The 27,070-nt window shown below is 38.3% G+C and overlaps 3 protein-coding genes across 3 annotated transcripts; 2 read left to right on the top strand and 1 right to left on the bottom strand.

Moving 5' to 3' along the window:
• Nucleotides 1-3,789: 3,789 nt before the first annotated feature.
• LOC128616288 (uncharacterized) lies at nt 3,790-5,146 on the bottom strand. Its single transcript, XM_053638865.1, has 3 exons — nt 5,124-5,146; nt 4,452-4,936; nt 3,790-4,333 (listed from the first exon to the last, which is right to left on the bottom strand). Exons 1-3 carry the CDS (start codon nt 5,144-5,146, stop codon nt 3,813-3,815), a joined length of 1,029 nt encoding a protein of 342 aa, XP_053494840.1. The 3' UTR covers nt 3,790-3,812.
• A 168-nt stretch (nt 5,147-5,314) lies between these two features.
• On the top strand, nt 5,315-7,294 carry LOC128615584 (uncharacterized; the record flags this gene model as incomplete). Its single annotated transcript, XM_053637794.1, has 1 exon — nt 5,315-7,294. A coding segment is annotated over one exon (1,839 nt), but the record flags the coding sequence as incomplete, so codon positions are not given.
• Nucleotides 7,295-23,902: 16,608 nt separating this feature from the next.
• LOC128615560 (uncharacterized) lies at nt 23,903-26,063 on the top strand. Its single transcript, XM_053637756.1, has one exon. The coding sequence runs from the start codon at nt 23,906-23,908 to the stop codon at nt 25,973-25,975; it is 2,070 nt and encodes a 689-aa protein (XP_053493731.1). The 5' UTR covers nt 23,903-23,905; the 3' UTR covers nt 25,976-26,063.
• The last annotated feature ends 1,007 nt before the right edge of the window (nt 26,064-27,070 follow it).

The following is a 27,070-nucleotide window of genomic DNA, read 5'->3' as shown; positions in this document are numbered from 1 at the left end:
GCATACATAGTGCTCTACATAATTCTTTTTTTGCAGTTAAATGGAAAATATTCTTCTAAAGGATCAGATTTTATTGTATCATTTACTTTTGTTATATTTAATTAACTTACGTTAAAGCTTCCATTCGAATTGCACTCATATTACAAATATTATAAACACGTGTAATGTTCTTGTGTATAATTAATGCTCTGCTTTAATATACACAATACTTTAATCTAATGCTCAGTCATTTCTTATTTGATAATGAGTTTGCCATTAATTTCTCTTTGTGTTACTATTGGGTTGTCATCACCATAACAACCCAAAGTGTACCACAAAATCCACTGGAGCATTCTGTCAAGCAAAAAATAAAGTTTATAAATTTGGCACACCATGGCTGTGAAATAAAACAGATGTTGATTTATAAATACACACATACTGTATGCTAACATTAGCTAACTGCTGTTAATGACATGTGACCTATATGTTGATTTGAAGTGAATGCTGTCCTAATTCATTGTTTAACAGTACAGTAAATACTTTGTTCATACATTCATGTTTTAGGTGCAACACCTGAAGCTATCACCATGACAACGTTTACATGAATGCACAAAGGTTGACTGTTGTTTACAAGTGATGGTTACACAGTCTTCTGCAGTAAAAACCAAACAAACATACAATCACTATGGCACCGCACAAGAAAAGAGATAATAAACCTCAGAACTGATTTTACAACAAAAGAAAAGAAAAAAAAAAACCCCAAAATGTACAAAACCATAATTGCTTGAGCACGGCAGAAAATGCTTTTGTGAATATTTTTGTATAAATATATTTTGATTGCAGTGTGTTGATGAGGCTGGTTGTAACCTTCAAAACAGGGGAATATCATTGGTCTCTATGGCAGCGTTGAAGTTCCAAGTCAAAACCATAGATCTGAACCATACAATATATTCTTTAGGTTGTTGTAATGTATATAATAACAAGAGTGGGCATGTGGTTGAACTGATGATCTTTTACTCATGTGTTGTTCTCATATCAAGACAGTAATGCAGTAGCGCCTCACAGTGTTCACTCCAATATTGCAACATAACATATACAACACAATACACTCACCCTTTTTAAAACTCTTTCTCTTTACTTAACATTTAACATTACTAGTACATAACAAGATATATCTTTATATATTAACTATAGTCATAGTATGGGGCAGCAGTGGCTTGGTGGTACAGGATCTAAGTTACTGATCGGAAGGTCGGGGGTTCAAGCCCCAGCAATGCTAAGCTGCCACTTTTGGGCCACTGAGCAAGGCCCTTAACCCTCTCTGGTCCAGGGGTCCTGTATCATGGTTGACCCTACGCTCTGAACCCAACTTCCTAACATGCTGGGGTATGCAAAAGAAAAGAATTTCACTGTGCACAATATGCACAAGCATATTTCTCAATTACTTGAAATCCCAGAGTGTAAAGCTTGTCTTTGTATTGCTATTCAAGGCATTGCTGACCCAATGGCGACATCTTGTGGCCAGAATACGTCACGAGTTTACGTCGTGGATTTCTCATGTCATTTCTGTCAAATTTCAACGCATCCAGATGTTTCAGAGATATGACACTACAAGCTGCAGCTGCGTCTAGCTTTACAATCCGTTTCTGGTTGTTTACCTTGAGGATTTCAGTCCATTGTTCATGTCCAGTCTGCAGCTCGTTCTTTTCACTCCATCCTTCTCAATGACTTGGTAGAGTTCAGTCCTAAGGAACATTTCATCATGACTTACTCTTACATGATCAGTTCCATGTGTGTTATGTTGCTTCTCTGTTTGTGTGTGACTCATGCATTGTATAATGATTATTTTTGTGACAGGCTTTGCACATTTGTCTGTATGCAGGTCACGTTTTTGGTTCATATTTGTATCCACATCTTGTGCATTCTTCTAGTGACCTATCTTTCGTTGGCTATATACATTCTTTTTCCTTTTTCATATACTTTTACTTGTGAATTTTATGCATAAGGGCATTTTTTTTCTTCACGCATTGCTTTCAATTGGCTTTGGCCACTTTACTGGCATGGCAAATGCCCTCTGCTTTCTGTAGGGTTAGGTCAGGTTCTCATTAACAGCCTGTCTCAGAGCTGATCATTTGTAATGCCAAATACGATTCGGTCCTTTATCAATTCTCTGAATTCACAATTCTTGGATGTGAAGCTCCTTGACTTTTGGAAACGAAGAAGCAAAAGGCAGGATGGGGTTAAGTCCACAAAGGGGCTTTAATTTGCTTTTCAGCAGTACACTTTTTAATCTCTCTCTCTCTCTCTCTCTCTCTCTCTCTCTCTCTCTCTCTCTCTCTCTCTCTCACCAACACGCACACACGCACAGATACATACCCCTTCATTTTTCAAATGTCCTTCTTCTAAACAGTCTGTAATTTTCCTGCACACAGTATAACACACTGATAACACACACCTGATACAGGACCTCAGTTTTCTCTCATATCCTGCTCATGTCATGATGTTAAAAAGCTGTTTGTTTGTTCTTCTCCTCAGGACCTCCTGTACCATGGTCATCTCTGACCAAAGACTCGTACGTCCCTCCCCCACTGTCCTCTGTCCCTCCTGATCCACGGCTCTGGCATGGACTGATGACGTGGGTCAGTGATGGACACTTTCACCAACCTACAGGAGTCAAGAGCTCAATTTCATGTGATAAAAGTGTGAAATAATATACACACCTCACATTCAAGATCTTTAATCCCCTTTAAACAAAAGCATGTTAATCTAATGTCCAGTTCCTTATGTTTTATTAAACTATAATACTGCCCTAAGACCTTTTTTGGTTCTGTGTCTCAAAACTGGAAGTCAGCACTACGTGAGATAAATTAATTACTACATGAATTAATATATTTATTTGTTTTAGTTTTATTTAAATATTTATAAATGATGTGAATTACTTTATTTATGTTGTTATATATTTGTGTTCACACACTTCTGCGGGGTTCCACCAGGGAGCGCTGTTGTACTACATGCTGACATAACACATCACCTGTGTGTAGCATTCATACTGGACCACAGTATTTTTATAGGAATTACTAAAAAAGTTCACATCTTCACATATTATAACATGATGATGTTTTACAGTAGTCAGTGTTGTGTTTAGAGCAATATGCTCAGACAGAGAGACAAACTGTTTACTGTGGACTAAACCGTATCTACATCATACTCCATAGAATGAGGACAATATGAAAGACGGTGATGTTTAGACACACACTGACACACGCAGCTGCATGTGGGGAGCATTCATGATTTTTTTCTTTTCTGCAGGGAGATGGATGGAGAGAAACTTCATAAACTGGAAGCTGCAAAAGGCTCTGAAAGAAATGGGACAGAAGAACATGGCTAAATGAGGCAGCCATGTCAGACACACTCATCACATCAACACCATGCTCCATCGGCTGCCCTCAAACAAAGCCACAGTCTGTGCAGTAATAATATAGACTATATTGAGCAGTAAAAGTGCTGAAGTAACAGAATAGTGACTATACTGAGCAGTAAACTGCAAAAAAACAAAATGACCCTTTTATTGTAAACAACACAAATTCTGTCAGATACACTGTGGTGCAGTTTTATTATAAAATCAGCTGGTAGGTTGTTCCAGGAGGTAAAAGAACCTGCGTTAGTTATTTGATCTTCTCCATTGATCATGTACATTTGCGTTCAAAAGTTGACTAAGAATCATTGCTTTTTTATATTTTATTTGTACAAAAATCTGACATGTCTTGTGAAATAGCACAAGATTACATGGACTGAAGAATCCACAGAATATCCATTATTCAGTGAACATCTGTTTAAAACAACATAACCAGTGATAAGTGGTTAGAGCTGTTCTCCGAGGCAGACATGGCTGCCAACTTCTGGCTGTTCTCCTTCAGCTGATCCAGGAGCCTTGTTATGTCATTGTTGTAGAGGAGCTCATTCCCTGTGATTTTCTCTGTGGCCTTCATCACATCCTCCATCACCTTCATCACAGGCTCCTGGAGGATGAATCTGCGAGTCTGATGTTCAGCCACGCTGGCCCTCCCACTCAGAACACCCAGGAGGTGGACGGCACTTCTCACTTTCTCCTGGAAATCAGCTACAGACTCGATCTGCTTCTTCACCTTCTGGATTTCTTCATGCGTCTGCTTCAGCTTGTCATCTTTCTCACTGATGTCACGCCTGGTCTGGGAAATTTTGGACTCATACTTGGACACTTTACATTGGTATTTTTTCACTTCAGTATCAGACTTTCTCACTTCCTCTTCAGCCTCTCTGATAGCATGCACTGACTGAGCCATTTCAACTGCACCAACAATCAACATGGCAGAACCTGTACAGAGAAGGAAGAAATGAAATAGTCAGAAGTAACATTCACACATGATTATGATAATGTACAGTATCTAACAATTCTGATATCATTATGTTTATCTATATGCTGTAATTCTCACCTGCAATCCATCCAACACCTGGTATTAAAAACAGCCCCGCCCCAACACCTGTGACTATTCCAGCATTATATTTCCTGCTTTCCTGATTCTGAAGTGTGTGTTTTGTTGAATTCAGATTTGTCCTGGCCAGCTCCAGATCTCCCTGAGATTCTCTGACAATTTTTTCACTAGATGCCTGCTCTGTTCTCAAGTTCTCTAAGTTTTTTTTTGTATGATTTATCTCACGTTTGAGTTTTCCCTCATCTTGTGTAAGTCTCTCCAAGTTTTCATCCAGACTCTTTAACCCTGAACTGGCCGTCTGTTCTGACTGCTCCAGGAGTTGATGAGCCTGCACTATCTGCTGTCTGATGTAGTCGTAGTTGGAGCATTGCCCAGAAACAGGATCTACATCTGCTTTAATCAGGGCCTGATAGACTTCATTCAGGGTGGAGATGCCGTCTTTTAATGGAACAATAACAGCCTCCGCTGTGTTCTTCAGCACAACTCTGCAGCGACAAACACAACATTTCAACACAGAAAATCAAAAAGCCTTAAGGGAAAACAATTTATTTTGGTAATTTCATTTCTGAAAAAATTATATTTATTGTTGGATTTTTTTTTCTAAGCAATTACTTTTAAAATTCATTTTAATGTTAAGAAACATTTGTATGTGAATACTGGTATTCAGCTTACTCAGGTGAATAAAGCTGGGTCATATTACTCTGAAACAAAAAGTACCAGTGTTATAGGTGGAAAAACTCAAAAGAGACCATGAGATCATTGTAACAATCCCCTCCAGTGTCTCCAGATATCTGTATCTCTTACAGAATTCTTTTTTAAAGTGTTTTCAGAAAATCACTTAAATTCAGATTCATTCAGATTCATTTCGTGCTTGCCTCATGCAAGTGTGTAACTCAGGCTGGTGGGCTTTCAATGAGGCCCATAAGAACATGGATCAGATTAGACTCCACACCATGGCAGTTCCAGATTACATGAAGACGGCTGTGAAGATCCTGTTCCAAGGCAATGATGAGGTTGTACAAGCCCACCTCCCTGATCAGCTGGAGAACATTCGTGTCATTGCAGATGACTGTCTTGAGTTGGCCAATTCAACAGAAAAGCGGTTCACTGATGTCATCAATATTATCCAAGAACTGCTGGAAGCATGTGTAAATGCTGAGGGCTTTTATGGGGAAGAGCTGGATGCTGTCAAGAAGAAACTGGATGAGGCCAAGCTGAGGAAACAGTCATCAGAAGAAGCTGCTAAACTCTCAGACAAAGCAATGAAAAGCATGGAAAGGCAACTTCAGGAAGCACAGGAAAGTTACAAAAATGCAATGGATTCACTACCAAGTGGAATGACAATTTTGTATATGGATCTTGTTTCAGGCATGACTGAGAACATCACAGCTATTGTCACTGAAGTAACAGCCATGATGACAAAGCCAGTGACCCAAATCTGTGAAGCTTCCACAAAAATCGCTGATACAATACATTACGTTAAAGGCGAAGAATCTGCTGCTGATTTTGTTGATTTAATTAACATATATAGCAAGTCTTCAGAAATCCTGATGTGCACAGAGAATGTACAAAAGTATGTGAAGGACAACACGATTAACTGGAAAGACTTGTATGATCAAAAGAATAATGCTACAGTAACAGATTTCCAGACAGATCAGTTCAAAAGAATCAAGGAGAGTTTAGAAAAATGCCCAACCTGCAGAGCAAAACAGGATGCCCAAAATATATGTGATGAGGGCATTGAGATCTGTGAAGAACTAGCAAAGTACGCACCAGAGGGGAACTGTGAAAAAGCCCAAACAAATCAGTTGATTGAAAGGATCACAAACCTGACTAAATCAGCTCACAGTTTCGACAGCAAAAGTAAAGATGTCACAAAGTCTCCTGCCCTGGCACCCAAACCACCAATGATGTATAAAGAAGAAAGTAAATCTGTGAAGATGAGTGCTTCAGAAAGGGCATCCGAGAATGCTAGGTTCAAGATAGTGCAGAGCCGTGCTCAACTGGACAAGACCAGAAAGATCTATGAGAAGAGTGTAGAGAACATGGAGAAGAACCAAAAGGAGCTGACTGAAATCCTGGTCACCATGAGGAACTGTGAGGTCAAAGAGATAGACTTTAACACCACCATAAAAATGCTGGTCAAAGGTATGGATGCCATGGGGAGAGTGAAGGAGCAGTGGGAGAAGATGGTTCGCTTCTTTCAGATGGTGTCCAACATTGTGAAAACCAGCCTGACCAGAACCCTTAAAGATTTTGCCTCCACATCTGAGAAGACACAATCACTTTCCTATGACTCAAAACTCTTCTCCAAAGATCTGCTCTATAATCAAGCCTTTCAAGCCACTAACATCGCCAGCCTTGTCAACATGATTGCTACAACCTACACCGAGGTGTCCAACAAACACCTAATGGATCGTGTCAGCTCTCTGGGGAAACTGATGGCCATGGACAAGGAAAAGCCAGAGTTTCTTTATGAGCGTCTGAAGTTACAGGACTCCAGTGATGAGGCTCAGAAAGCCATCTTACGCCTTGTGCTCAAGAACAAGGACGAGTTTGAAAGGAAGAGTGCTGCAAGACTGGAGAAGATTGACAAAGAGCTGCTCGCCATTCTCCCTCCTGCTGCTCCAGAAGAGATAAAGAGCATTCAAGAAGCAGTTAAAAGTGGATTCACAGAGGAAGAGGAAGAAGACTACGCCTGAGTGAATTAACAATAAAATCCTATAAAATAAAATAAAATACTTATCTACAATTATATCCAACGAATCGCCTAAAGCATAAAACACATGCATTATAATTATCACAGGATTATTATTCAAGCTCCTGGTAAAATGTGTTTTATAGGGAATTATTTTACTTAAACTTACATTGCTAATTTCTTAAAATATACATAAAGTCTCTATATAATTCTTTTTTTGCAATTAACTGGAAAATATTCTTCTAAAGGATCAGATTGTGTTGTATCATTCACTTTTATTACATCTACTTAACTCACGTTAAATCTTCCATTCTAATTGCAGTCATATTACAAATATTACAAACATGTGTAATGTTCTTGTGTATAATTAATGCTCTGCCTTAGTGACAAAGTGGCAAATTTATTTTGTACTTCAAATTGTTATGTGAAGTAACTGCTGCATTATTTGCTAATACACCTTATAACATATTATAACACCTTATAACATTTTTAGTATCTTAGAAGTACACAAAACAAAAGATTTCTTATTAACGTTTAAAAAATGGATTACTTTGTGCTCAGTCATTTCTTATTGGTGCTGATCTCTTTTGCTTTTTGCATCTACCTAAAATCTGCTATATTATAGACATGATACCAAGGGTCATTTACTTCACCTCCATCTTTATGCTGTGTCTACAGTTAAAGAATAAAAACAACTATGAAGGCAAAGTGTAGTTTTTTTTTCTTCTATCAAGAGTTAACGTGAAATTGGGCCTCCATCACCAAGTGCACCACAAAACCCACTGGAACATTCTATCAAGTAAAAAAAGTTTATAAATTTGGCATGCCACAGCTGTAAAATAAAACAGATGTTGATTTATAAATACACACATACTGTATGCTAATGTTAGCTAACTGCTGTTAATGACATGTGATCTATATGTTGATTTGAGGTGAAAGCTGTCCTAATTCAATGTTTAACATAATACAAGTAATACTTTGTTCCAACATTCATGTTTTAGGTGTCACACCTGAAGCTATCACCATGACAACGTTTAAATGAATGCACAATGGTGGAATGTTGTGTACAAGTGATGGTTACACGGTCTTCTGCAGTTAAAAACCAAACAAACAAACAATCACAATGGCCCACAGAAGAAAAGAGACAATAACTTTCAGAACTGCTTTCATAAGAAAAACAAAAAAACAAAACCAAAAAGCCCTGAGTGCAAGCGAGTTGAACAAACTCAGAGTTGCAGAATAAGTTTAGAGTTGACAAAACCAAACTAATCCAACCCGGGTTAATTAAGGTTAACAGGTTTCATGAAGCTGGTTATAAACTTTCTGTTTAAACCCAGATTTTAACCCTGAATCGAGGTTAACTCAGCATGAACGTGCACATAAAAGCCAGTTGTTTGCAGCAAACAGCCAATAGTGTTCAAGATGGAGTAAAGCAGCTGTGCATACTTCCAGTTGAAGAGCAAGAAAAGATTATGCGAAACCAGAAGGAATTGAAACTTACACTAACCACAAAAAACCTCACCGTTGCTGCTGCTGAAGCTCTGGAACATTACTTATTGTGTAAATGTGTCAGTGAGAATAAACGGATTGGAAACTTATAACCACAATATATTTCATATAATTTCATATAATATAATTGTATATAATTTGTAAAATGAAATATTAAAAAATATTAATAAATATATATCAATTTGTGAAAATATATTAGGACAGGAATAATGCCACCAAAGTAAGGGGCGTGGCATTGTTGTGTCACATTTATAATGTGCAGCTCAAGAAGCCGGCAGAGATAAACTACACCATCTGCCGAAGATCCATATCTTTCATACAGATGGTCATCAGGAAAAGCCAACACAAACACTAAAGGTTTAACTGTAATGCATCAGATTTATATCATTCTGCACACAGCTGATTCCCAGCTAACAATTTTATGTTACAAGAACGTTTCCATAACATCCCCATTAAGTTATGAAAATGTTATTTCTGAATGTTCTAGTAATGTCCAAAACGTCCAGTTCCCTTTCAAAGGGAACTCCACATTACGTTTAGCATAACAGTATGGGGAGTGCCCTCGCGTGCGACTGGCATCTGAAGCTTGTGTGAAATCATGCCCATTTATAGGCCTGCCGTGATCAGGTGATGTGGCAATTAAGCGCGTCGCATGATATATATATGGCATCTGTGAATCGCACCATCAGCCTTATTATCTTCAGCGAGACTGCATGTCAGTTGTTTGTATAAAGAAACAAAAAGACGCTTCATTTCCTTTCTATCTTTTCTCAAAATCTCTGGACTTTTCTATCCCTTTAAAAAAAGAGAAGGAAATAACTACCAAATGTGTCTCCATGGGTTCTGTCTACTGTAGAAAAGGGTTACCAGGTCCAATTTATATCTTGACACCCTCCCTGGTTCAGAGGTGTACTCACCACAGTAGTCAGCACAGAGCAGAGCCCGGCATTAGTGCAGGAATTAAGATCCCTCTTTTACAAAGGGGCCATAGAACATGTACCCCGTTCCCTGAGGGAGGGAGGTTTTTACAGCCGTTATTTCCTGGTCAGCAAAAAATAGAGGAGTATGTGGCCAATTTTAGATCTGCGTCATCTGAACTGTACTCTTCGGACATACAGGTTCTAGATGCTTACGCGCAAACTTATCGTTCCACAGATTCAGTTTGAGGACTGGTTTGTGATGATAGATATAAAAGGTGCATATTCCCACATAGAAATATCGCTAGTTTTATCCCCTCACACCTTCACAAAGTACATGGATGTCATTCAGACTCCATTGTGACTCCAGGGCATCCGTGTACTAAACTACCTGGATGACTGGTTAATTCTAGCACGATCCAGGGAACTGGCGGTTCAACATTGAGATGTTGTTCTCGCCCACACGAAGAGCTTGGGGCTCAGGTTGAACCCCAAGTAAAGTATGCGTAAAGTATCAAGTAAAGAGGTTATAAGGATTCTACCACAATGAGGGCATTTCTATCCCAAACATGGGTAGAGTCAATTCTATCAACATTGAACAAGATAAAGCTGGATCTTGGCATCCCCTCCAGTCCAGGCCATACCGTTGGGCCTATTGCACAGGAGACTGTTTCAGTGGTGGCTGAGAAGCTGGGGGTTTCGTCCGAACTGTGGGACCTTATATAGATAGGTGTGTGCCTTTCCAAATCATGTCCACGCAACTGAATTTACCACAGGTGGACTCCAATCAAGTTGTAGAAACATCTCAAGGATGATCAGTGGAAACAGGATGCACCTGAGCTCAATTTTGAGTGTCATGGCAAAGGCTGTGAATACTTATGTACATGTGCGTTTTTTTTTTTTTTTTTTAATAAATTTGCAAAGATTTCAAACAAACTTCTTTCATGTTGTCATTGTTTGTAGAATTTTGAGGAAAATAATGAATTGAATCCATTTTGGAATAAGGCTGTAACATAACAAAATGTGCAGAAAATTAAGCGCTGTGAATTTAACACCCACAGTGTTGAATTTACACCATACAGTATTTATATAAGCTCATTGGACTCATATAAACATTCTGGGTGTTAATTCAACACTAGGGATTTTATTGTATATAATGTGTGTGTGTGTGTGTTTGTGTGTGTGTGTGTGTGTGATCATTGTCGTCTGTTTGGTTGCAGGTCCATGTTTTCTTAATGACAATGGAACCACCACACCTGATGAGAGAACATCTGATGAATGTACACATAAAGGAGAACACCTGATGAGATGCCCAATACTAGTTCAGAGGGCAATATCCCACCTCTGAAAAAAAGAATCTAAAAACCTTTATGATATAAATGATGGCAAGGTATATTAGTGTAACTGTCACACCTTTTTACACCACTTCTTCTAGACTTCCCAGTCCATTTATTTCAATACATGCATACATTAAAAAAGTTATTTCCCCCTAATAAGGTTATTATTATTATTAATGAAAGGGTAAAACAGTTCAAATTAATTTCATATAATATTACGATATATTCTTTATAATCCTAGTTTACAGGGGCTTTCATAGCTGTGCTTCCCCGGGTGAAGTGAGCTATTTTATGAATATGTTTAAAGTAATATCATTATCCTGTGTACTGTGATTCTTGTCAAAATTGAATGTACATATCCGTAACGTAATGTTTGTAATAATCCTAATATTCTGCTTTTAAATATTCAATCAACTATGTTAAGCATATGAACTATTTTACTCAACTACAATATGCGTGTTTACTGCATTACTTATGTCAACTACATTACTCACATCAACAATGTTTCTCATGTCAATGACAGCTTTGTTACTCAAAGCTCATGAATGTCAATTACGTTACTCATCTCTGTTATGTTACTCATTTTCAATAACTCTCCAGTGAATAAATCCACATTACTCATGTCAAATGTAAATTATGTCAAGTACTTCACTCATACCAACTACATTACGTACATTATGTGTTTCAAATATGTTAAGTGTCTTTGTTGAGTAAATTTTTAGCTCCTCCCTGAATTGTCAGGTTTCCATACTAATTCATTTTAAAATTACACATGAAAATCATACTTATTTGACAAAATATGACACATAACCTTCTAAATGTTTTCTTATGAGATGCTATTCAGGTATTCATATAGATACATTACTTATGAGAACTTTTTGCCTGTAATATTGTTCACAGTTTTTACGCAACCTACAGCTATTCTTTCAAAAAAAAAAAAAAAAGTACAAAATTATAATTTCTCGAGCACGGCAGAGAATGCTTTTGTGAATATTTTTGTATAAATATATTTTGATTGCAGTGTGTGTTCATGAGGCTGGTTGTAACCTTCAAAACAGAGGAACATCATTGGTCTTTATGCCAGTGTTGAAGTTGCAGGTCAAAACCACAGATCTGAACCATACAATATATTTTTTCGGTTGCTTTAATGTATATAATAACAAGAGTGCGCATGTGGTTGAACTGATGATATTTTACTTGTGTGTTGTTCTCATATCAAGACAGCAATGCAGTAGTGCCTCACAGTGTTCTCTCCAATATTGCAACATAACATACAACACAATACAAGATCTCCATATTTTTTTTAAAAAAACAGTACCTTTGATTGTTTATCTTTTTTCACTTTAGTTAACATTTAACATTACTAGTACATAACAAGACAGTTACTCTTATGACTTCCATTTACAGTCACAGGACCTACTAGGCACTCTGATACGTCTACCAAATCTTGACATGCTCTTATTACTCATTGTGCAAAACTGTCCATTCTGTTTGACTTGTCTATTTCTCAGCCTACTACGCACCTGTTTGAAAAGTCTTGGTATGAGTAGTTTCTTTGACACATGTATCTTTCATTTTAGACTCCTTCCCATGAGCAGGGGAAAAGCCTACTCCATCCAATGCTGTGTTTTTGTACTCCAAGAGAGCTATGTATGTATCTCTGTTCCTGTCTTGTGCTTTCTTCAACAGATTTTTTTATCGTTTGTACTGCTCTCTCTGCTTGACCATTTGACTGTGGAAATCCAGGGCTTGAAGTAGTATAGATGAACTCCCAGCTGTTACGAAACGGGACTGGAGGCGGATGCAGATGCAGGTCAAAGTCTTTATTAATTAGCAGACAAACAAACACAGGGAGCGCGGTCTCTACTGACTATACAAACTCTGGACATCTAGCTACGACCGCTAGCATGCTACACATTAGCACATACCGTCATACTTCCTCGACATGACAAATGTAAACCAAATAATACTGCGCGAAGTGCGCAGTCACGGAGGGGTTTAAATAGTCAACATAATCAAACCATCAAGCCATCTGCTGGCCGTGGCGTAACACCAGCTGGCTGCAAACACTTGCATTTAAACACTTCAAGCTGTCTAACATTATCTGAAAAAAGTTCATCTAGCACCTTGTATCACTTAACTTTGCAATTTCAGGGTATTTTGAATAGTAATCCACACACAGAAGATATTCAGCATCTCCGTAGTGAAACAAATCCATTCATACCTTTGACCATGCTCTTTCTGGAACAGTATGTGTCACATACTTTTGGATTGCTGTTTTTGTGCTTATTGCAGATGTTACATTTGCTGACAACATCCTCAATTTGCATTGCCATCCCAGGCAAGAACAAAACATCTCTACACTTTACAATACCCATGTGTTCTTCATGGAATCCTTCTAGCATATCACTTCTCATTTTGTTTGCCACTACCAGTTTTGCACTTTTGAACAACAATCCATCTGTATAAGTCAACTCCTCTGTAAATATCCAGTACTGGTGAGTGGGCTTTGGTGCTTGGCTCCTTGAGTTTGGCCATCCTTTCTGAACTGCCTCTGACTAATCTCAGTTCCTTATCCTCTGCAGATGCTAACTGAAATTGTTCTCTTATCTTCTCTGAAACAGCTAGCTGGTGCTCTATGTAACTTGCATCCATGTCCTCTTCTCTGCTGTCTTGACTGTGCAGCTCTTTTAGGTAAGCTCTGCTCAATGTATCTGCAATCTCCTTTCCTGGAACATATCTCTCTTAAGGCTGTACTTTTGCGGTCTTTTGTCGTGTGAGTACTTGTCTTCAAACCCCACACCAAAATATCATCCATTACATTAACGACTCCTTCCAATACTTCCAGATGCTGAGACAAACACCTTTGGAACACCTCTGGAGCCGATGAAATCCCAAAAGTAGGCCTTGGAAAACTGTACCTCCTTAATGGTGTGTTAAATGTACAGAGTTTAGAACTGTCATCATCCAGTTGAATTGGACAAAATCCTTGATTTGCATCCACCACTGAAAATATCTTGGCTCTAGGAATTTCAGCAACAGGCTCCTCAAGTGATTTGAGAGGACTGTGCTCCCTTCTTATTGCTGTTTTTAGATCTTGAGGGTCTATGCAGATCCTAATCTTGTTAGGTTATACTATTGTCACCGTATTGTTTACCCAGCTTGTGGGCCCAGTCTGTTTGTTTATGACAACCATATTTTCCATGTTTTTCAGTTCTGTTTTAATGTCTTTTTTCTGGGCCACTGGCACTTTCCTGGGAGGATGGATCACTGGCATGACCTCAGGATTTGTCGGAATTCTTGTGATGAACTCCAGGAACACAACCCAGTCCTATGAATAAATCTTCAAATTATCTCTGAATGTCTGTTGTGGTGTTTTATTTTACTTCAAAAATCGAATTTATTAGACCCAATTTTATGCACGATGCTCTGCCCAGTTTTGCACACGCATATTTCTCAATTACTTGAAATTCCAGAGTGTAAAGCTTGTCTTTGTATTGCTATTCAAAGCATTGCTGACTCAATGGCGACATCTTGTGGCCAGAATACATCACTAGTTTACATCGTGATTTTCTCATGTTATTTCTGTCAAGTTTCAACACATCCAGATTTTTCAGTGATATGACTGTTGGAAACTCTCTATTCTCTATTCCCTCAGATATGTATAAGTATGTTTAGGTTATAGTGTGATTTCTGTCTCATGAACTTTACAGAATCTGTCTGATGTGTACGTGCCTGTTTAACATGTCACCATAGGTACTTCCTCTTTTCTGTTAAGGGAACCACACCATATATGTTCAACAACTGCTGTACATACTTGTATTGGCTAAGATGTTTTTCATGTATGTGGCCAGACAGTTCAGTACGCCTATGCACGGCTATTTGTACCTATAAACGCCTCTGTTATTCTACGAATAAATCGGATGTCTCTTTGAACTGCTCCGGTTGCCAGTGTGTTCATTATCAGTTTGCATATCGCGCAAACAGATCCACAGAGGATGCTATCGCCATAGCTGTCCACTCCGTGTTGAGACATCTAGAGCAGCAACAGAGCTACGTCCGGATGCTTTTTGTGGATTACAGTTCGGCTTTTAATACAATCATTCCGGACATTCTCATCACCAAATTGGTCACTGTTGTCCCCCCCCCCACCCCTCACATGTGCCTGGATAAAGGACTTTCTCACCAACCGGTCACAGACAGTGAGACTCGGACCCCACCTCTCCTCCACTCGCACGTTGAGCACAGGTTCTCCACAGGGCTGTGTGCTGAGCCCCCTCCTGTACTGTCTCTACACATACGACTGTAGTCCAGTCCACAATAATAATCTTATCGTCAAGTTTGCTGATGACACCACAGTGGTCGGACTCATCTCAAAAGGAGATGAGGTAGCCTACAGAGAGGAAGTCCTGAACTTGGCAGCCTGGTGTTCAAAGAACAATCTGGCTCTAAACACCAAGAAAACCAAGGAGCTCATTGTAGACTTCAGGAAGCACAACACTGAGTTAGCCCCCCTTTTCATCAATGGTGAGTGTGTGGAGAGGGTCCACACCTTCCGGTTTCTTGGCGTCCTTATCTCTGCAGACATCTCCTGGACGGACAACATCACAGCGGTTATTAAGAAGGCTCAAAAGCGGCTACACTTCCTGAGGGTTCTCAGGAAGTACAATCTGGACCCCAATCTGCTGCTGATCTTCTACCGCTCGTCCGTCGAGAGCCTGCTTACATACTGTATCACGGTGTGGTAGGGTAGCTGCACCGCGGCAGACAGGGAGAGGCTTCAGAGAGTAATAAGAGCAGCACAGAAGAACATTGGCTGCCCTCTCCCCTCCCTGATGGATATTTACACCTCCCGTTGCCTCAGCAGAGGAAAAACCATCATTAAGGACAGTTCTCACCCTGGCTCTGGTCTGTTCAATCTGTTGCTCTCAGGGAGACGTTACAGGTGCATCAAAACAAGGACTAATAGATTTAAGAATAGTTTTTTTCCCAAAAGCTATTACCATTCTAAACACATACATGTACTGATTTCACAGTATATGTATATAGTGTCTCAAAACTGTGCATTTCATAGTACCTCCCCCCTCCGCCCCAATATCTTGTTTATTTATCTTGTTTATTTATCTTGTTTATTTATCTTATTTATCTTGTTTATTCTTCTTGTTTATTTTATGTACATGTTGGCACGGAACAAAAAGGAGTGGCTCTTAATTTCATTGTACATGTGTATAGTGACAATAAAAAAGGCATTCAAAGGCATTCATTTAGACTCTCCGCCACCGTATACGCTCTGTGATAACCCACATGCCCTAGTTTTTCTTCAGAGTAAATGAAGCAGAGGCAAGAAAGGCTGACGGAGGAAAAGTGAAGATAAAGCTGTTATTTGCTTTATCCTTACAACTTGGTGTCAGAAGTGGGATTTCTCCAAATCAGGGTAAGTGATCATTTATTTTGTTCGCTTCCCTGATGTGGTGAATTTCCGAACTTTTAAATGGGAGTGATTGTCTGGGTTTAGGATAATCTGTACTCTGTGAGCTCCTCTGCAACGTCACGCCCACGACTGCCTTAGAATAGAAATAGGTATTATTTTCCCGTTTGTGCTTTTGTGGTTTGTCAGGGAGTGTATTTGTTTGTTTGTTTGTTTGTTTGTTTGTTCTTTGTTTGTTCAGTGTTAAGTGTTTTTCCAGGCATGGGAGGGTCCTCCTCTACCCCTGCTCCCCCTTCACTGGGAATAATTCCTCGTGATTGGGCTGAAGCAGTTTCTGGGGGTTTATGTTTATGTTCATATACTGTTCCGTATCTTGATTGTTTGAATGGATGGTCAGTGGCGTGTTCTCCCCAGTTACAGATGATATCTCTTCGTGGCTCTTTTGAACCTCGCAGTTCTAGCACAGATTAAACGGATGATTTATGACGGCGAATGAGATCCAGATTGGCACAAACATTATAATGTTAAAACTAAATTATCCAAGGCGTTTATTGTTAATAAACGCCCACGACCCTGAAGAAGGAGTACATTGGAAACAAGGGCTGTGGACTGATGAGGTTCAAATGAAACGCTCTGCCACAATCACCAAAGGACTGTCCATCCATCCATCCATCCATCCATCCATCTTCTACCGCTTACTCCTTCTTCAGGGTCGCAGGGGAACCTGGAGCCTATCCCAGGGAGCATCGGGCACAAGGACAGGGTGCCAGTCCATCGCAGGGCACACTCACATACACACTCACACACCCATTCATACACTACGGACAGTTTAGACACACCAATCAGCCTACTATGCATGTCTTTGGACTGGGGGAGGAAACCCCCGCAGCACAGGGAGAACATGCAAACTCCGCACACACATGGCCCCAGCGGGAATCAAACCCTGGAGGTGTGAGGCGAACGTGCTAACCACTAAGCCACCATGCGACCCCCCAAAGGAGCAGTGTTTGTTTAAAAGAACACATTGAGAGCCGATAAGCATGAAGGTGGAACTACTATGCTCTGGGGTTTGTGTGGCAGCCAGTGGCACAGGAAACACTGCATGGGTTGGTGGAAAAAAGGATTCCAGTAAATATTTGAACATAAGTGAAAACCTGTGTAGATCTTAATCATCTTAAACAAGTCTCTTAGCTGTCTACAAAAAGTGTTTTCACCCTGTGGTATCTGCCAAAGGGTGTCACTAAATACTGGAGTATAATTTTAGTAAACTATGTATAGTAAACATTTGCCCATACCACTATTACTATTTCCCTCTATTTTGCACGTTCCAGTATTACTAATTTATTTTATTCTAATTATCAGCTGCCACTTTTATGTAAAATTTTTCAAATATTTAATTAATTTAAAATAATTTAATGAATCAAATTATTTAATTAATGCCACTGTTAACTTCCAATTCATAAAATATGTCATTTTTTGTATAAAATTGTATTTTATATTAATTTCTGATGAATTGTGTTCATAACAAATATAATCAATTACTTAAAATAATATATAACTTATTAAAATACAAACTTTTTCTGTAACTTTGAGTTTTTTGATCGTTTGAAAACCGCATTTCATATTCCATTTGTTATTAATGTTATAAACTTTTCCTGTAGCTAACAAGGAATAGTCTAGCTCAAGAAAAAAAAAAAAAGAAAGTTGACCCAGCAGGAGTTTTTTTTGGATGTGAGTGAGTGAGCAGTCAGACATGAAGCTTGGACCAGCAAAGACCATATTTATTAACATGAACATGAACATACAAAAGTGTGTGATGCATTTACAGTGTTCATTTATTCATTCTTCGTAACGGCCTGGCCAGGGTCACGGTGGTTTTAATTAGACTACTAGTTTTTTTTATATTTTCAGAAATAGACCCAGCTAAATGAATTAGAAAATTTTGCAGATAGGTAAAAACTAAAATATCTGTGTGAGCAAGATTTAAAAAAAAATAAATTCACATCATGCTGACTAATTCAACATTTTCTTTCCGTTTCAATTTCTCTGAAAGAGCAGCTTTCCCAGATTGTGTACTCCTGGCTAAAACATTTTTATTGATTTTTAAAGTACAGACGCTGAAAATCCATGAATGTTCTACTGTACATTTTCTTTCACTTTCACATTCTCTGACTGTACAGCCTTCAGGGAAAAACAAGTAAGAAATATAGCTGTGAGCATCACTTACCAGGGTTCAAGCACTTTAAGTGCATGCATAAAAATATATTATGGATTATTTAACAAGCATGTAAGCACTAACATTGGCGATGAAACAAATCTGCCAGACTTTCACTTCTACCACAACTCCAAAACTACACATTCAGCATTCCCCTTCTCTTTCTCTCAGTACACTTACATGGACAACAATAATCCAATATTAACCCAATAAAGACAATACTCTGATTAAGAAACTAGCATGTAAACAGCAATTTTTAATTACCTGAATCCGATTAAAGTCATACTCGAAGTAAACACAAATGGAATTAAGACATGTGGACTATTCCTGGGGCGCACCAAACTAGTCTAGTTAGAAAAGTTTAATATTTTATCAGTCTGCTAGTCCTACACACAGTGACAACATGGTGTATAATAAATCCAACGTTTTCTGATCATTGACGCGTTAAAATGACTGAAAAAACTCTGAGTTTCACTTTGTAGTGTATTTTTGTAAGTTTGATAGGTTTTGAAAGTAACTTAAGTAAAGTAATCAGTAATGTAATCAAATTACAGTTTTAAGTAGTAATTAGTGATCTGTAGTGGATTAGTTTTTGAGTAATTTACCCAACACTTATGGCATTTGTGTGTGTTTAATGAATGAATGACGTTCTGCATTCCACAAGTTTTTATACTGATTTATTTGATTTCATATTTTAACAGACTTCCACATCAGTCTGACCAAAATCATTTTAACATCAATATTATTTTAACAATGGTTTAAATATAATAAGTTTAAATATAAATAAAAAAACAAAGTGTACATTTAATAAACTTTACTGCAACATCCTTTTATTGTATTTATTTTATGATAATATTTAGTGTGTTTTAATGCTCCTGCAAGTTACTCTTTCAGCATAAACAAAAGTAAAGTAAGCCTGCTATAATTTAGTCTTACAGACACTGTGTACTAATAGTTTAAGCCTATTTTCTATGACAAAGAACCATTGTTTATTTAACACTTTATCTTTATTTGTACAAATATCTGACACGCAGTTTTGAACTAGCACAAGATTATATTGACTGAAGAATCCACAGGATATCCATTATTTAGTGCATGTCTGATTAAAACAACATAACCAGTGATAAGTGGTTTTAATCTTAGAGCTGTTCTCCTTCGAGGCACAGATGTCTGCCAATCGCTGGCTATTCTCCTTCAGCTGATCGAGGAGCCTTGGTATGTCATTGTTGTAGAGGAGCTCATTCCCTGTGATTTTCTCTGTGGCCATCATCACATCCTCCATCACCTTCATCACAGGCTCCTGGAGGATGAATCTGCAAGTCTGATGTTCAGCCACGCTGGCCCTCCCACTCAGAAGACACAGGAGGTGGACAGCACTTCTCACTTTCTCCTGGAAATCAGCTACAGACTCGATCTGCTTCTTCACTTTCTGGATTCCTTCATGCGTCTCCTTCAACTTGTCATCTTTCTCACTGATGTCACACCTGGTCTGTGAAATTAACATTCACTCATGATTACGATAATGTACAGTATCTAACAATTCTGATATCATTATGTTTATCTATATGATGTAATTCTCACCTGCAATCCATCCAAGAATTGGTATAACTACCAGCCCCGCCCCACCACCTGTGACTATTCCAGCATTGTGTTTCCTCCTTTTCGTTTCTGAAGTGTCTGTTTTGTTGAATTCAGGTTTGTCCTGGCCAGCTCCAGAGCTCCCTGAGAATCTGTGAGTAATTTTTCAGTAGATGCCTGCTCTGTTCTCAAGTTCTCTAAGGTGTTTTTTGTATGATTGATCTCACGTTCCAGGTTTCCCTCATCTTGTTTAAGTCTCTCCAAGTTTTCATTCAGACTCTTTAACTCTGAACTGGCCATCTGTTCGAACTGCTCCAGGAGTTGATGAGCCTGCACTATCTGCTGTCTGATGTAGTTGTAGTTGGAGCATTGCCCAGTAACAGGATCTACATCTGCTTTAATCAGGGCCTGATAGACTTCATTCAGGGTGGAGATGCTGTCTTTTAATGGAACAATAACAGCCTCCGCTGTGTTCTTCAGCACAACTCTGCAGAGACAAACAACATTTCAACACAGAAAATGTCTTAAAGGAAAATATTTTTGTTCTGTTAATTTCAATTCAGAAAAAAAAATATTTTAATTTATTGTTGGATTTTTTTGTAAGCAATTACTTTTAAAAATCAGTTTAATGTTAAGAATAATTTCTATGTGAATACTGATATTCAACTTACTCAGGCGAATAAAGCTGACTCATATTAATCTGAAACAGAATGTAACAGTGCTATAGGGGGAAACAACCAACAGAGACCATAAGATCATCATAACAATCCCCTCCAGTGTCTCTAGCCATCTGTGAATGCGTTTTATTAAAAAAAAAAAAAAAATACTGTAAAGATCTAAATAAAGTTTATAAAAGACCACCATTTAAATTCTGTTCTGTGGACCTTCACCTCAACTTCATTTTATACTAGTCTCATGTTACACAAGGTTACATTACATTGTTCTGTTTTTCATATTTATTCTCCTTTTTGTCATTGTATTTATTTATTTGACATTTTACCAGTTTGAATCAAAATGATGGTTATTACATATTTACACACACTAAAAATGAATATAGCACAAAGAAAAGCAGAATACAACATGCTTACCTTGTCACAGGGTTTCCTAAAGATAGACCTCTATTTAAAGTTAAATTAAAATTTGATCTCCTTCTGTATGCTGTTATTTCTCTTCTAGCTCACCGTCAGTCCTGTGAGATTTGTTATACTAGATTGTAGCAGAGGTGGGGTGGGGGGGGGGGGGGGGGCTTACACAGTATAAATACACAACGGCTTTCTGTTTTGTGACACTGCTCCATTTGGCTATCAGAGCCGGCAGAGATCCTCCACACGTTCACTGAAGACTATCAGGACATCAAGGTAGGAAGAAGGACATGGTTCTGAACAATTTTTTCACTTTACTGCACACATTTGATCATTTTTATATAGGAATGCAAGAGTAATTATCAGACAAACATTTAAAAACTATTGAATTCTTAATAATAACGTAGAACCGTGTGTGTGTGTGTGTGTGTGTGTTTACATTTTTACAGAATTTTATTTTTACAGGTTTTACAGAATTTTACAAAAGTACTTCAAAATTTCTAGGGGGCCTGGGGGCTTGCCCCTCTGAGAAATTTTTTGCAAAAACATCACCAAAGCATTCATTTCTGGTGATGTTGGGTGTTGTATTCATTTACATTTACATTTATTCATTTAACAGACACTTTTATCCAAAGTGACAAGGTCTTGTACGTGATCATCAAGACCTAGAATTTGATGCGGGCAGATACAGGAAGCCAGTGGAGGGAGATAAAGAGGGGTGTGACATGGGTTCTCTTGACGAGGCGTGCTGCTGAATCATCTGAAGGGGTTTGATGGAGCTGGCTAAGAGGCCAGAGAGTAGTGAGTTGCAGTAGTCCAGTTTTGAGATAACAAGATCCTGGACTAGTATCTGTGTAGCCTGTTCGGTGAGGTAGGGTCTGATTTTTTTGATGTTGTACAGGATGAGCCTACAGGACCGTGCAGTTGTTGACATGTGCTCTGTAAAGGTAAAGCTGTCACCAAGAATCACCCCAAGGTTCCTGGCCATCCTGGTTGGCTTGAGTGTGGTTGAGCTAAGCTGTACAGTGAGATTGTGGTTGATTGAGGGACAGGTTGGGATGACGAGAAGCTCAGATTTTGCCAGGTTGAGCTTAAGGTGGTGTTCTCTCATCCAGTCCGAGATGTCCGACAGGCAAGCAGAGTAAATATTTATTTATTTGTTTGTTCGTTTTCTTTAACAATATTATGTAACAAACATTAATGTAAGGCTCCTTTGATATTTTTACCATATCTGGGAAATTTGTTTATCTTGAGATTGTAGGGGGAGCACAATGAGGGGGCGGGGCATATGATTGAAGAGGATGTGCAGGATATATTCACTTCAGCTGGTGTTACAATCAGCCTTCAAGTTTTAAATAATTCAAATGATTTAAATGATAACGTTCAATGAATAGGAAAACCTATTTTCAGACTTATCTATTGTAAACTACCTCATGAGACAGTGGTTTATCAGGATCATTTTACGGTTTAGCAACGCCCCTACAGTGCCCCCTCACACAAATATTAAACACTTCCCGGGTCATTTATTTAATGGACATTTCTTGTATTCTTGTATCTTATCAAAATATTGTTTATTTTCAAATTTACAATATATTATTGCATTTTCAAATCGTTGCTGGAAATTTGGTTTCCTACAAACTCAAATAAAAGACAGGGTCTCTTCTCTACTCCAGCATGTTGTTAACTGAGTGTGATCACGTGTTGCAAACAGACATCCCAGACATGTTTCAGCCTGCCTCCCTGCCTCTAGACCACACCCCCTGTTACCACACGAACATTAGACCCCACTGAATTCATAACACTTAACTGCTGAAAAGCAAAAATCTCTATTTATTTTGTATCAATTTCCTTGAAATGCAAAGTAGTTTTATTTGTTGATTCATATTTTAATATCTACATTCATAAAAAATAATTAAGCAACTGTATTCAAATAGCTGAATACACACCTTCACTAAAAGTTTAACTGGACATCATGGTAAGAACTATGAGGTTACACCTAACATTTTACTTATTGAACACATTTCACTCATCTTATAGAATTTAAAATGCCTTGTCAAATAGTCCATGTAAATGTCAGTTTCATGGAGTGTTAATGTTGGAGATGAATCTTAGTGTTATAATCTTAAAGTCTGTATAAAGTTCAACACATTCACATCTAAATTGTGTGGTGTTTATCAAGCAAACTTTTTAGTTCAGTTTTAGTTCAGTTCAGATATAAACACTCAACACATGTGTGTCCACCAACTAACTTAACCTGGTTCCATCAAAAGTCAAGGGTCTCAGTTTTTTAGTATTGTTTGTACCATAGTCATGTTGAACACTTATCAAAACTGAACATTTAGTACTCATCTTTTTTTTTGGCTACAGGCACATTGGATGATGCACACCTACTATATTAATGTCCATGAAATTCAATATACAAAATAATAATAATTCCACCTGAACTAAGTCCATTTATTTCTGGAATCCTCGCATTGCACCGACTTAGATTCCATTAAATTGCTTTAAAAAATTTTATGTAACAGTTTTCACTTTTAAATTAATAGCTCCATGATGGACTGAAATCTGAGAAATGTGTTTATTGTGAAAAAAATCAGAATATTTAAGAATCATCAAAACTCGGTTTGTGTAATATTGTGTATATTAAAAATCAATAAATTTTCTTTGTTTTTAGTAGAAACAAGGAAGCCATGGATTCCCAAATTGCAAAGAAAAATCAAAGCCTCACCACAGCCGAGGAGATGAGAAACCAGACCAAGCTTGTGATGCAGCCGTACGCCAACTGGGAGGAGTATCTGACTCCTGCTCCACTCTCCATAGCCATCCTGGGAGAGCTGGTCTTCATCTCCTCCAATACAGATTTCTCCATTAACAAGAACCCACCTAAAGACGGCTACAAGTACATCAGATACCCAGATTCATTTCGTGCCTGCCTCATGCAGGTGTGTAACTCCGGCTGGGGGGCTTTCAACGAGGCCCATAAGAGCATGGATCAGATTAGACTCCACACCATGGCAGTTCCAGATTACATGAAGACAGTTGTGAAGATCCTGTTCCAAGACAATGATGAGGTTGTACAAGCCCACCTCCCTGATCAGCTGGAGAACATTCGTGTCATTGCAGATGACTGTCTTGAGTTGGCCAATTCAACAGAAAAGCGGTTCACTGATGTCATCAATATTATCCAAGAACTGCTGGAAGCATGTGTAAACGCTGAGTACTTTTATGGGGAGGAGCTGGATGCTGTCAAGAAGAAATTGGATGAGGCCAAATTGAGGAAACAGTCATCAGAAGAAGCTGCTAAATGCTCAGAGAAGGTAATGAAAGCCATGGAAGAGCAACTTCAGGAAGCACATGAATGTTACAACAAAGCAATGGATTCACTACCCGGTGGATGGGAAATGATGGGTATGGATGTTGTTGCAGGCTTGACTGAGAGCATCACATCTCTTTTCAATGGAGTAACAGCTGTGATTACTCAGCCAATGACCCAACTCTGTAAAGTTCACAAAATAATTTCTAGTACAAAGAATTACATTAAAAGTAAAAAATCTGCTGCGGATGGTTTTGATATAATTAATATATATAGCAAGTCAGCAGAAATCCTGATGTGCACAGAGAATGTACAAAAGTTTGTGCAAGACAACACGATTAACTGGAAAGACTTGTATGATCAAAAGAAGAAATCTACAGTAACAGATTTCCAGGCCGAACAGTTCAAAAGAATCAAGGTGAGTTTAGATAAAAGCCCAACATGCAAAGAAAAAGCGAAAGCCCAAAACTTATGTGATGAGGGCATTGAGATCTGTGGAGAACTAGCAAAGTATGCACCAGAGGGGAAATGTAAAAAAACCAAAACAAAGCAGATGATTGAAAGGATCAGAAATCTGACTGAAACAGCTCGCAGTTTCGACAGCAGAAGAAAAGACATCACAAAGTCTCCTGCCCTGGCTCCCAAACCACCAATGATGTTTAAAGAAGAAAGTAAATCTGAGATGATGAGAGCTTCAGATAGGGCATCAGACAATGCTAGGTTCTGCATAGAGCAGAGCCGTGCTCAACTGGACAAGGCCAGAATTACCTATGAGAAGAGTGTAGAGAACATGGAGAAGAACCAAAAGGAGCTGACTGATATCCTGATCACCATGAGGAACTGTGAGGTGAAAGAGATAGACTTTAACACCACTATAAAAATGCTGGTCAAAGGTATGGATGCCATGGGGAGAGTGAAGGAGCAGTGGGAGAAGATGGTTCGCTTCTTTCAGATGGTGTCCAACACTGTGAAAACCAGCCTGACCAGAACCCTTAAAGATTTCATCACTACATCTGAGAAGACACAATCACTTTCCTACAATGCAAAGCTCTTCTCCAAGGATCTGCTCTATAATCAAGCCTTTCAAGCCACTAACATCGCCAGCCTTGTCAACATGATTGCTACAACCTACACCGAGGTGTCCACCAAGCACCTAATGGACCGTGTCAGCTCTCTGGGGAAACTGATGGCCATGGACAAGGAAAAGCCAGAGTTTAATTCTGAGCGTCAGCAGTTACAGAACTCCTGTGATGAGGCTCAGAAAGCCATCTTATGCCTTGTGCTCAAGAACAAGGACGAGTTTGAAAGGAAGAGTGATGGAAGACTGGAGAAGATTGACAAAGAGCTGCTCGTCATTCTCCCTGCTGCTGCTCCAGAAGAGATAAAGAGCATTCAAGAAGCAGTTAAAAGTGGATTCACAGAGGAAGAGGAAGAAGACTACACCTGAGTGAATTAACAATAAAATCCTATAAAATAAAATAAAATACTTATCTACAATTATATCCAATGAATCGCCTAAAGCATAAAACACATGCATTATAATTATCACAGGATTGTTATTCAAGCTCCTGGTAAAATGTGTTTTATAGGGAATTATTTTACTTAAACTTACATTGCTAATTTCTTATAATATACTTTAAGTCTCTACATAATTATTTATTTTTTTTGCAATTAACTGGAAAATATTATTCTAAAGGATCAGCTTGTACTGTATCATTCACTTTTGTTACATTTAATTAACTCATGTTAAATATTCCATTCTAATTGCACTCATATTACAAATATTATAAACACGTGTAATGTTCTTGTGTATAATTAATACTCTGCTTTATCAACAAAACGGCAAATTTATTTTGTACTTCAAATTGTTATGTAAAGTAACTGTTGCATTATTTGCTAATACACCTTATAACATATTACACTTTTCATTACTTATCAGTAAACAAAATGAAAGATTTCTTACTTACATGTTAAAAATGGATTACTTTGTGCTCAGTCATTTCTTATTTGATAACGAGTTTGCCATTAATTTCTCTTTGTGTTATTATTTGCTTATCTCTTTTGCTTTTTGCATCTATCTAAAATCTGCTATGTTATAGACATGAGGGGCAGTGGTGGCTCAACATTTAAGGCTCGGTGTTACTAATCAGAAGTTTGGGGGTTCAAACCCCACCCCTGCCAAGCTGCCACACATGGCCCTCAACCCTATCTGCTCAAGGGGCACTTCATCGTGGCTGACCCTGCGCTCTGATCCAAATCTCCTAACAAGCTGGGAAATGGGAAGAAGAGAATTTCACTGTGCTGTAATGTATATGTGATAAATAAAGGCTTCTAATTCTAATGATAGCAAGTGTCATTTACTTCACCTCCATCTTTATGCTGCTACAATTAAAAAATAAAAACAACTTTAAAGGCCAACTGAAGGCTATTTATATGAAGCGTTGATGTGAAATTGGGCCTCCATCACCATAACAACCCAAAGTGCACCACAAAACCCATTGGAACATTCTGTCAAGTAACAAAAAAAAGTTTATAAATTTAG

This window comes from Ictalurus furcatus, chromosome 12 (assembly GCF_023375685.1).
Source record: "Ictalurus furcatus strain D&B chromosome 12, Billie_1.0, whole genome shotgun sequence".
NCBI lineage: Eukaryota > Metazoa > Chordata > Actinopteri > Siluriformes > Ictaluridae > Ictalurus > Ictalurus furcatus.
Note: the sequence above shows the minus strand (reverse complement) of the source record. Positions and strands in the feature narration are given on the sequence as shown.

Coding starts and splice junctions, on each gene's coding strand:
- LOC128616288 (XM_053638865.1), bottom strand. CDS start 5,146: ATGACCCAGCTTTATTCACCTGA. Junction 4,937..5,123: donor ACCCAGCTTTATTCACCTGA/GTAAGCTGAATA, acceptor TTGTCGCTGCAG/AGTTGTGCTGAAGAACACAG. Junction 4,334..4,451: donor AGGTGTTGGATGGATTGCAG/GTGAGAATTACA, acceptor TTCTCTGTACAG/GTTCTGCCATGTTGATTGTT.
- LOC128615560 (XM_053637756.1), top strand. CDS start 23,906: ATGGATTCCCAAATTGCAAAGAAAAATCAAAGCCTCACCACAGCCGAG.